The sequence below is a fragment of the Kogia breviceps genome, chromosome 4 (assembly GCF_026419965.1).
Source record: "Kogia breviceps isolate mKogBre1 chromosome 4, mKogBre1 haplotype 1, whole genome shotgun sequence".
NCBI classification, from domain to species: Eukaryota; Metazoa; Chordata; class Mammalia; order Artiodactyla; family Physeteridae; genus Kogia; species Kogia breviceps.
The window spans coordinates 123,124,771-123,137,266 of record NC_081313.1 but is presented as its reverse complement, the minus strand read 5'-3'; the positions used below and the strand labels follow the sequence as shown (position 1 = coordinate 123,137,266).

At 35.2% G+C, this 12,496-nt stretch overlaps 1 protein-coding gene across 12 annotated transcripts in view; it reads right to left on the bottom strand.

Annotated features, from left to right (window-relative positions):
- TCERG1 (transcription elongation regulator 1) overlaps positions 1 to 12,496 on the bottom strand; it is a 59,559-nt gene that overhangs the window by 18,753 nt on the left and 28,310 nt on the right. For 7 of the 12 annotated variants that reach the window (XR_010840271.1, XR_010840269.1, XR_010840270.1 and 4 more), the window contains 5 exons: positions 7,428 to 7,588; positions 6,322 to 6,378; positions 6,112 to 6,178; positions 3,486 to 3,621; positions 2,579 to 2,668 (listed from right to left, as the gene is read on the bottom strand). Coding sequence is in view for 8 of the 12 variants with exons in the window: in XM_059063006.2 (XP_058918989.1) it covers positions 2,579 to 2,668; positions 3,486 to 3,621; positions 6,112 to 6,178; positions 6,322 to 6,378; positions 7,428 to 7,588 (511 nt within the window). In the remaining 4 variants the exon portion in view is untranslated. Of the gene's footprint in view, positions 1 to 2,578; positions 2,669 to 3,485; positions 3,622 to 4,986; positions 5,038 to 6,111; positions 6,179 to 6,321; positions 6,379 to 7,427; positions 7,589 to 12,496 lie in introns of all 12 variants that reach the window. The other 5 variants (XR_009335572.2, XM_059062995.2, XM_059063000.2 and 2 more) reach the window with 1 other exon arrangement.

Here is a 12,496-nt window from a genome sequence, read left to right as displayed (position 1 = left end):
ATCCCACATCAAGGTTAGGATTCACTCTCTGAGATGAACATCTCATAGAAAATTAGAAATTCTGGTATGCTTCCAAGTTCCTCCTAATTATTTGTGCCATGCCTCCCAATACAATTGGCTTTATGTTCCCTCATTCCTTACACTCCAGTTTTAAAAAAAGACTTCTACTCAAAAAGTATGAGAACCTTTGAGTTTTTATTTAAAACAGAATAACGCTTGATACGTTTTCTATTTTTAACTGTAACTCTATTAAGGAGTTAATAATAAATACCACCAGCTTATAAAATGCCTTCAAAATTAAAAAAGAAAAAAAAAATTAAAAAAGAATTTTAGTTCTCAATATGCACTTGTAATTTAACTCAGAAACTGCAACACTCAGTGCCATGAAGAGTAAAAGTCATAAAAGTTTTAAAGTTAAGTCTTCAGAGATATTCAGGTTAAAGAACTGTTCCAGGCACCACATACAGAGCAATGAACAAAACACAAAGTTCCTGCCCTCTGTGGTAGGAAACGACAGATGGTTAAGATAATTTTAGATAGAATTCTGAGTGCTACAAAGAAAGTAAAGAAGGCAAGAGACAGGTTAATCAGAAGGCACCTGGTCAAGTATCTGAATGTAATGATTTAGTCAGCTATGCAAACACCTAGGGGAAGAACATTCCAGGAAAAGTGACTAGTAAGTACCAGAATATGCCTGTATTGGCCAAGGCATATCAAGGCCAGAGTGGCTAGAATAAATGAACATAAGAGGCTTGAGAAGTATGCAGACATGAATGTATGTAGAATCTTACAGGCCATGAAAAAGAGTTTCAATTTTATCCTAAATGAAATAGTATGCAATGCACATTTTTTAAGCAAGGGAACACTGCCTTAATTTGTCAGTCAAACTTTAGTCTGGCTGCTGTATGGAAAAAGAACTTGACTACAGAGGAGAGCAAGACTGGAAGGAGGCAAGGAGATCAATTAGGGGCCACACAGATGACCATGGTACCTTGAATTAGGGTATAGCGAGGGAAATGGTAAATAAGAGGTAAATAAATGGTAAATAATTTAGAAAAGGTTTTGGAGGTAGATTCTGCTGATAAGACTTGAAATGCACAGTGGGGAAAAGTAAAGAATCAAGATAATTTATAGGTTTTGATAGGGCCATCAACTGAGGTGAAAATGAGACCATCACACACAAATAGTTTAAAATAAAAAAAGACTACAGCGCATGAAACACAGATGCAAATACATATGGAAAGTATGTCTTCCTATTATGAGTCTAAAATACATGTCTGGCACACTGTAAATTTCAAATCTTCATAAAATGTCTATGATTAGACCTACATGCATAATGGTACGAACTGTGCAGAGAATTATTACAACCATTAAATTATAAATATGGAAGATGGACACTACTTCTACCAAATGAAATCGTGTAGCTCAACAGCACTATAGCAAGTGGTTCGACATACTCACCATTTTACAGAAATGAGTGTCAGGGTGGTCGAGGTAATTCAGGAATTATATAAGTTGGAAGTGTGCAATGCTTTACAGGAAGCAGCAATCACTATGAAATGGTATGTGTCACTGAATCATCATGGAAATAAATGGCAGCTCAGTAACAAGTTAACTCTAGTTCTTATAATTCTTATTAGTTCAGTAGAGACCTTGAAGTGTCCATTATTACTCTAAGTTTACGATGAAAAGACATTTTAACAGTTGCCACTTAATAGATGTGGACTTTGTGTGGGTAGCGTGTGTGAGATAAAAACATGATGAGTCTTGTCTATCTATAATACAGACACACATATATATATTTATATATATATATATGTATATTAGCACATAACAGTTGGGAAGGGGTCAAGTGTTCAACAATGGGTCTATCAGTTGGGAAGGACTGGAGGTAGGTTTTATTCCTTTTTACTCATCTGTATTTTGCTATTTTTCTACTCTAAATTTGCATCATTTGACCAGTAAAAACTAAGTTAAATGCATGTAAAATGACCCTGAAACCTTGGTATAACATCAGTAGGTATGAAGCATAAGGACAAAATGTGCATGAGGCAAAGCCATGTCCACAATGGCAAAAAAATTCAAGTATATCTGAGGCAGAAATGTCCACACAAAGGATCACTACGTTCTAAGTATGAAACTGTTCTTAAAGTACTATGTTAGAAAAAAAAAGGATCGTACTTTATTCCTTACAATTTAAAAATTATACTGGGGACTTCCCTGGTGGCACAGTGGTTAAGAATCCGCCTGCCAATGCAGAGGACACAGGTTTGAGCCCTGGTCCGGGAAGATCCCACATGCCGCAGAGCAACGAGGCCCGTGCGCCACAACTACAGAGCCTGTGCTCTAGAGCTCATGCGCCACAACTACTGAGCCTGTGTGCCACAACTAGTGAAGCCTGTGTGCCTAGAGCCCATGCTCCACAACAAGAGAAGCCACCACAATGAGAAGCTGGCGCACTGCAACAAAGACCCAACACAGCCATAAATAAATAAATAAATTTATATTAATTAATTAATTAATTTTAAAATTTGTGCTGGCAAGGGATATACATTAAATACTGTTATTTTCCTTTTACCTGTTTTCTCTCTTTTGGATTAAGCAATAAGTACCGAGGATCAAAAACTATCTTGTGTAACTCCTTCTCCCATGTTGAAAAAGCAGACACCTTTAAAATAAAAAAATGTATTGCCTCATAATTAAGTTGGCTCTAAAAACAGAAAGGTCATATAATTTTGCTTGAAATCTACAGGACATCTGCTTAAAAAGGACACATAATAAAAACCACATTGCCTTTTCCATCACTAATAACTGACAAGCAGTGGGAGGCCAGCAAGAGCACACTTCCACACTAATTGGCTCTGAACATTTCTATATTATATAGAAATAACACACACTTAATTACTCATTAAAATAACGACTACTGTGTGACATTTTAAAAATCAGTACATCAGAAAAAGCCTTGAAGATTTGCATTTTGATTTCCCAAGCTTGCTCCAACCTTGTGAACAATGTTGGGATTTAAAGTTGAACAATTTTACTTACTCAAATGAATCTGTGAACATAATCAAAAGGTTGAAATCCCTTCTCAATTAAGCTTCATTAACAGTAATATCATAAAGCACGAGTTCTCCTTTAACCAAAAGCCATTCTGTAGATATTAAAAGAATCACATATACCTTACCTATTTCGCGTAGTCCACCATTCTGTAATGTTAATATTCGTCTTATACTACTCACCAAAATTTAATGACCCAATAAATGTTAAATGTTATTTGTATTTAAAAGGACAGTAAAATGGCATCTAGTTAAACATGATATCATTAGCCAGGAAAAAGGCTGTTTGAAAGAGTACAGTGATTTGACAGGCTTCCCTTATCCGCCCCCCACAACATGAGCACTAACCTTAGATTTGACCTTTTAGCAAGACATATTTATATTACTTATACAAAACAGAAATATCTCCCCCAAAGATTGTTTTCTGACCCCTCTCTCTAGCAGCATGTCCTTGAACTGCTTCATTCGGGCCTCCAGAGGGACAATGGCCCTTTCTCGGGCAGCTTTAATTTCAGCTTCCATGGCAGCTTCTTTCTCTGAATCAATGTCTTTATTATCGTCTCTCCTATAAAAAAGAAAATATAGGCATCAACTGATAAAATATTAATAAGGAATCTTATTAAAATCTTAAAGTCACTGGAATATTCAAGACTCACTACTGAGCAGCATATTTTTGGCAAAGAAGAATTATATTGAAGGTTTCAAATAAACTCTAAGGGATAAGCAACTTTCACTATAATAATAATAATAATAAAGTTACAATGAGCTTCTAATGATGTTACAGTGGCTGCATTGTTAGGAATGAAAAATACCTTTAATGTGCTGTCTCTCCCTGACACTAGCTGATACACAAAATGAACTACCTTACTTAAAAACAAAAACAAAAAACTTATCTAATATTCACTAAAACTCTATGTTAGAATCAAACAGCACAGAATATAATTTTTAGTTCTTGAAATTATATAGGAAAAACAATATTTTCCAAAATGTTTTACATTATAAATGCATACAATTTTTAATCTAATAAAAATTGGTATAAGTCTTAGTAATCTCAAATATTTATTTTGAAAATAAAATGAAAATATCCGCAAACCTGGCCAAGTGGATATGTGAGATATATACCTTACCTACCTGACATTTTTTTTACTCACTTTCTGGGTGATAAGTTGAGATTTAAGTTGAAGGACAGGTCCCAGAGAGCAACATAGGCCCCGGAGTAGTTAGGTGGAATTAGAACTGTTCATCAATGACTAATCTACTTCTTGTTTCTCCAAAAATGCACCTCAGGGCTAAGGGCAACCCTGCTGCTGTACGGTACTCAAGTGAGATTGTAAACATGAAATTGAGTCACCTCTCAAACCTCTGCCCTATGAAGAAGGACCATTCATGTGAATAATCAAAAAAAGTAATTCAGTAACATTCAGGTGTGCTTAAGCAGATCTTCCTTCTTAAATTCGATCTGCTAAGTATAAAAATTAACTGGTTCATATCTCCTGCATAAACTTAAGAGAATTAGGAAAACAGAACAACAGGAAATTCAAAAGCATGCTATACAGGAAAATGAAGGCTAGCCCAGGAGGCCAGCCCACAAATATAGTGAGAGGTAATTGGCAATTTAGGGAATGAATCAAAAATAGAAGATATAGTCCGTGACCTGCAGGAACTTAGCGAGATAGTCTGTGACCTAAGATATGCACAAAACAAACAGGTAAAAGCAATTTGCCAAACAATATACCCTCTTATAATAATTCATTTAAGAACTATTTAAATAAAGAGTTAAAAGACATCCAAGAAATACAACTAATGAAAACAAATAACCTTTATAGAATTATACTAAATGAAAATGTCACAATACAAACTATCACTATCTATCTCAATAAAAGAAATAAAGAAAAACTAAGCCAGGAAAAATAGGCTTTTAGCTTTGTACCTAAATAGAGAAGCTCGGGCAATCCACATAAGGGACTTCTTTGACATTCTCCTGATAAAAGCAGTTAAAAACCTTACAGAGTTGTCTATAAGAACAAACAATTAGAAACAACCTAAAAGTTTAACATTGTAGGAACATCCAAACTTATGGTACATAAACAGAATGAATACAGTCATTTATAATAGTTAAGAAAACAAATGTCTTATTCTACATTTTTTTTAAAAAAACCCACAAATTCAGTTGATTACAACCAATAAAAATACTTATACATTTGGTCAAGAACTAAAAAAGTCAACTGTAAAAATTCAAACAGCTGTTGTTACTGTGGTCAATTATGAGTGACTCTTTAATATCTTACTTTCTATAACATTGTTGCCAATAAAGAATTTTTTTTTTTAAAACACCCTTGACAGGGGTTGTCTTACTGATTTCTTTGCCATAACTTGGCTGCATTCAATCTGTCCTTTTCAGATAAGAACTATGATAAACCAGTCCATAGTAACATCTTCAAACTTTCCTTTTTGCTGCTAAATAATGGTCCCATGCCTCCCCGGCCCATACACAAACACCCTCTACCCCACCCTTTCACCCCCCATAGTTAGTTACATTCATATTTTACCAAGCACTGGTCAAGATAATACTTCCACTTATACCACTCTCTTTCTCTCAGAGCACTTTCTAATAAGCTGATGGGTTCCCTCCAAGTAACGACCATGGACACAAGGACTAGGGAAGTGACCAGTATATAAAAAGAGAGAAATCTGGGTCTACATTTATCAGATTTTTTAAATGGTGTCTGTTGGGGTCTACATTAGGGAGGTAACATTTTTATAAAATTCAGGCATAATGAATGTCTGAAAATAATTTATCAACTAACTCCTAAAATATCATTTGACTTCATAATACATATTTAAATAACCAAATCTTTCGCACATCTAGCAACAGAAGGGACACCATTTCTACATCCTGAAGCAAAGCTTTTTAATAACAGGCCTAAAGAGAGCAATCATGACTTCTGTCTCCTAACACACACACATTACCTGTCCCAATCATGAACTGACTGAGCCTAATCACAGCTTTTAAAAGGTAAAAATCTATCTCAATTACATAAACTGTATTACTTACTTCCGTTTTTTGGCTTTAACAGGTTCATCTTCATTCATTTCTTCCATTAATTCTTGTTCTTCTTTAACTATAAGAAAATTTAATTAAACTATCAGAATAAAAATAAGCAAGCAAAAATTTAAATATTTAGGTATGAATCCTTCCACTAACCACTACTGGAACACTGGTGTTAGCAGCATTTTTTAAAGCTGCAACTTATAGTTCACTCACTTGCGCTCATAGAGAACTGCCACTTTTGGATGGACAGCATTGTCGGGGTTGGGTGCCCTGGCAAAAAAAACATTTCAAATATTATGAATAGTTATATGCACATGGTACACAATATTTTCTTTAAAAAAAATTACTGTTTACATATCTATCTCATAACACTTCTTTACAAAACATTAAACAAAGTATGATAATTCTACACCTCCTCTATTCATCTTTCCTTTACGTTAAATCTTTGATTCATCTTGAAATGTTTATTAACACATGTATTCATCAAATAAATGAATCAAATCCTTGTATCTTCTGCACCGGGCAGATGAAGTTTCACTAATATGGAAATCACTAGTATGCAAAAAATGTTAGTACCACGTATACACAATCTACGAAGATTTCTCAATTATTATAAATGACATACCAGGATTTGTTTCAATTGAAGTATTAAATGATCATTTATCATGCTTCTATACTACACAAGGGGGTTCTTTAAAAACACAATCATATCAATACAATGGCAAATAACCAATAAAACACATGCAATAAAAGTATGTACAAATATTTATTATATATCATATATACTGAAATGCTATCTGAGCATAAAGTAGATTAAAAGATTATCTCTTAATAAGGTGCAGGAGTCTCCCTAGTCTCAGGAATAAGGCTTACCTTCCCTAAACTTCATCAAGTTTAAAATACCTTTGCATTTTTATTTTACAAAACTTTAGTAAACTTTATTTTAAAAATACTCTGTACAGTTTGATTATTTCAAAATATATATTACTAATCACAAAAGGTGCTAAAAGGCTCACTGAGGAGCATTTTAATAAGCATGGGGCAAGCATGAGCAGTACCTACATATCTTGGACTGACAACCCTGAAAAGGACAAGAAATTTAAAAAATATATATAATATTTTACAAAACATAATTCTACTCAAATTCTCTATTTTTTAAATTACTGAACTCAACCTAGAAGAGCAGTCTTTCCATTTCTCAAATATTCCTTTTCTTATATTCCTTGAAAACAGAGAGGATTTCTAAATTGCCTCACATTTTCCATAAAAATATTAAAAGAATATTAAAATTAGAGGGTAACTCCTAATTTAAAACTTACTTAGTTTCTTCACTTCTTCCATTCCTTTTTTATGAGGGGGCTCCTGAATAATTTTGTCAACATCTGCCCTTCCAATCAGATCATCAGGTCGGTCCCACATAGAAAGACGGGTAGTAGGATTATAAAAGAAGACCCTCTCATCACCAGTCCAAACAACACACCTATGAATTGATTCAAACATTATTTTCTTATGTTACGAAACAATATTTTATAGTTAGGTCTTTTACTACCATGCAACCAAAAGGGGATGTGGTGGCGGGGAAGGACACACTCGTATTATTATTAGTTACTTATAGAGAGCAAAATATGATTTTTAGAACAGAACAGAGCTGACTGGCTAAGGGTAAAATAGCAGCTCAACATACTTATGGAGAAAACCAGGAAAAGCAAAGCAATTTGTGGTCAGAATTTAGAGTGCTCAGGAACTTAAGTCTGGCACACTCAATTTTAACCTATCACAAAAGATGAATTTACTAGCAAAAAATAATGCTATTAAGCCGTTCTGAAGCTAAAGAACAAACCACGGCACCCTACGTGTTACATAATACTTCTCAATGTTTCTTACCAAACCAGATTACAAACTCAAATGCAATCATTTATGAAGGCTTTAATATTTGACTATATCAAATATTGAAAAATAAAGAGAAGTCTCTACTGTGCTATGGCACTGTAGCCCACTACAGCCCACTGTTCCTATTACAACTAGAAACTCAGAAACAATATAGAAAAAAACAAGTACATGAGAACTCTGTAAGGTTTTTTTTAAAAAATAAACAAACGTATGGAGTAAAAATTTAGAGAAGCAAGGGTATAAATTTCCCCTCCTCCCTCAAACCTCTGCCCTGAGGTGGCCCCTAGTTGCACAGGGACAGTAGCACAGGCAGCTAAAATTCTAACAGAAACCAGATCTTTATGACCAGATAATCAGAAGTTAATCCACAGCAGCCATCAAGGTGACCTAGATGTTGAAATTATCAAACAAAGCCTCTATTGTTGAAATAATCAAAGACTTTACAGCAGCAGTTATAATTACGTCTCATGAGATAAGAAAAACAAAAACAAAGATAAGCAAAAACTTGAAATGAACGAAGACAGAAGTTTTCAGCAGAGAAACTGTGAAAAAAAAGAATGAATAGTGTCTTAGAAACCTATGGGACTATATAAAAATGCCTAACAGAGGGCTTCCCTGGTGGCGCAGTGGTTGAGAATCCGCCTGCCGATGCAGGAGACGCGGGTTCGTGCCCTGGTCCGGGAAGATCCCACATGCCGCGGAGCGACTAAGCCCGTGAGCCATGGCCGCTGGGCCTGCGCGTCCGGAGCCTGTGCTCCGCAACGGGAGAGGCCACCAACAGTGAGAGGCCCGCATACCGCAAAAAAAAAAAAAAAAAAAAAAAAAAAAAAAAAAAAAATGCCTAACAGACACATCATTGGGATCCCAGAAGGAGAAGAGAATATTGGGGCAGAAAAAATTTGAAGACAAAATGGCTCCCCAAAATCTCCAAATTTGGTAAAAGACATAAATACTAAGGAAGCTCAGTGAACCCCTAAACAGGATAAACTTCCAGAAAATCATTTTTAGACACACATAATCAAACAGGTGAAAATCAAATATAAAGAAAAATCCTTGATAGCAGCTAAGAAGAATATGGCACAAAACAAACAGGGAAACAAGTCCAATGATCGTGAATTAATTACCAGAAATCAGAGGCAAAAATACAGTAAAACAACATCCTTAAAGTTCTGGAAAAAGGAAATGCTAACCTAGAACTCCATATACAGCAAAAATATCCTTCAGGAACAAGGGAAAAGACGACATTCCCCAATGAAGGGAAACTAACAGATTTCATCTCCATCCTAATTGCCCTATAAGAAAGTTTTTCTGAAAGGAAATGGTTCTTCAAAAACAAACAAACAAAACAAAACCCTGGATCTTTAGTAATGAAGGGAAAACAACAGAAATGGTAAGTATCAAAGATATTTCTTCCTCTTAAGTTCTTCAAAATATGTATAAAAAATTATTCAAAATGAACCTATATGGTAGCAAGGTTTCCAGATTTTATGTGAAGTGGTACAATAATAACTCTAAGTAGGCTATAATGGTTAGGTATGTATACTGTAATCCCTAGAACAACGAAAATTAATGCAAAGAGATATCACCAGAAAGCCAACAGATAAATTGTTAAATGGAATGTTAGAAAACGTTCAAATAATTCAAATGCAAGTAGTAAAGGGGGAACAGAGGAACAAAAATAGAGAAGACAGAAAAAATAACAGATCTAAAGCCAACCAAAAGTTACATTCATGTGGTTGGTTCTGTTTATTTTTCTCAGCTTTCTCAAATGTTTCTTCTTGTTCTTGACTATGTACCAAGCAGAGTCTGTTCACCTTTTTACTATTTCCAATGTGGCTTTAATTTGTTATTATATTCTGTTATTTCTGATTTCCTATTTCTCTTCTATTTATTTCATGAATTGCATCAGAATTGACAGAGTGAATAAAAACACAAAACACTACTATAAGCTGTCTTAAGACACAGACTTTAAACATAAAGTCATAGAAAGGATGAAAGTAAATGGACGGAAAAAGATATACCATGCACACAACATTAGGGCAGGCATGGTTATTTTAATAACAGATGAAGACAAAGGGTATTATGAGATAAATAGGGTCATTTCATAATGATAAAAAAAGACAATCAGAAACACATAACAACTGTAAAATGTATATAAGCCTATTTACAGAGCTTAAAAATAGATGAAGACTGGACCAATTAGAGAGGAATACACAATCCCACTATTATAAAAGATTAATAGAACTCTCTCTCAACAACTGACAGACCAACCAAACCCCAAAACTAACAGTACTAAAGGCCATCTGCTGAACAATTAAAAAAAAAAGACAGTGAATTTTAAAGTATCAAAACCAAAGAAAGTGCGTTCTTTGACCACAATTATCAGTAACAGTGAAATACCTAGAAAAACCCCAAATTAAGGAAATGAAAGGACAGACTTCTAATTCTAAATACATGAGGTCAAAGACAAAATCAAAAAGTAAATTTCAGGGGCTTCCCTGGTGGCACAGTGGTTGAGAGTCCGCCTGCCGATGCAGGGGACACGGGTCCATGCCCTGGTCCAGGAGGATCCCACATGCTGCGAAGCAGCTAGGCCCATGAGCCATGGCCGCTGAGCCTGCACTCCGCAACGGGAGAGGTCACAACAGTGAGAGGCCCGCGTACCGCACAAAAAAAAAAAAAAAAAAAAAGTAAATTTCATAATAGTAAGAACTGAATGGTAATGAAAATACAACATATCAAAATCTGTAGGTTGGTGCTAAAGTAGTGCTTAAAAGGAAACTATGTTAAGCTTTAAATGATTATATTAGAAAAGAACTAATACTAATGACCTAAGAGGACATCATAAGAAGCTAGAAAAAGCATAAAGTAAACCCAAAGTAATTAGAAAAAAGGAAATAAGAGAAGGAAAAGGGAGGAGGGGCTCAACCACCCCAAAGCTGTGGTCTTTACGAAAGACCACAAAATTGGCAAACCTCTGGTGACTGATCCAAAAAAAAAAAAAGAACACATCACCACTACGTGGAAAGAAAAAGGGGTTATCACCACAGATCAGACATTAAAGGATATTAAGAAAATAATTAAGAACAAAGACATTTAAAGGATATTAAGAGGGGACTTCCCTGATGGTCCAGTGGTAAAGAATGTGCCTTCCAATGCAGGGGACACAAGTTGGATCCCTGGTTGGGGAACTAAGATCCCACATGCCATGGGGCAACTGAGCCCGCACGGTGCAACTAGAGAGAGAAAACCTGCTAGCCACAACTAGAGAGAAGCCCATGCGCCGCAAGGAAGACCCAGTGCAGCCAAAAGAAAAAATAAAGAAAATATTTTTTAAAATATATATAAAAAATAAAGGATATTAAGAGAATAATTAGAACAAATTCAACCTAGATAAAATAAGCAAATTTCTTGAAAAACTTACCAAAGCTGACAGAAGAAACAACAAAAATAACTGAATAGTCCTATAACTGTTAAAAAGAAGTTTAATTTGCTATCAAAAACATTCCCAAAAAGAAAACTGATCCCAGATGGTTTACTTGTTAATTCTATAAAACCTTAAGGAAAAAGTACTATCATCTTACAAACTTTAAGTAAACAGAGGAATGGAAATCACCAATCACCACATGAAACCAGCATAAGCCTAACACCAAAACCTAACAAAAACATTACAAAAGAAACTTACAGATCCATATCCCACAGGAGTATAGACGCAAAAATACTTAATCAAACATTAGCAAATCAAATCCAACAATATATTTAAAAGATTAATCTACCATGACAAGGTTTATTCCAGAAATGCAAAGCTAGTTTAACATTCAAAACTCAGTGTAATTCACCATATTAAAAGGATGGAGAAAAACCCATTTCGAAAGATGCAGGTTTATGATAAAAACACTATCAAATTTAAAAAAAAACCCTATAGCTAGTATTGTAACTGATGTAAAAGACTGAATTTTCGGAATTCCCTGGTGGTGCAGTGGTTAAGCATCTGCCTGCCAACATGCAGGGGACACGGGTTTGAACTCTGGTCCGGGAAGATCCCACATGCCACGGAGCAACTAAGCCCGTGTGCCGCAACTACTGAGCCCGCGCTCTGGAGCCCACGAGCCACAACTACTGAGCCTGTGTGCCACAACTACTGAAGCCTGCGAGCCCAGAGCCCATGCTCTGCAGCAAGAGAAGCCACCGCAATGAGAAGCATGTGCACCACAACGAAGAGTAGCCCCCGCTCACCACAACTAGAGAAAGCTCACGCGCAGCAACAAAGACCCAACACAGTCAAAAATAAATAAATTTATATTAAAATAAAATTTTTTAAAAAGATTGAATTTTCTCATTCTACATGGCGAATAAGGCAGGGATGTTCACCTCTTCTATTTAGCATTGCTCTGATATGATAGTCCTAGCAATAAGAAAAGAAAAATAAGTGGTATTAAAGATCAGAGAATAAGAAATAAATGTGCTCCCATTTGCAGGTGATACGATTATTTATGTA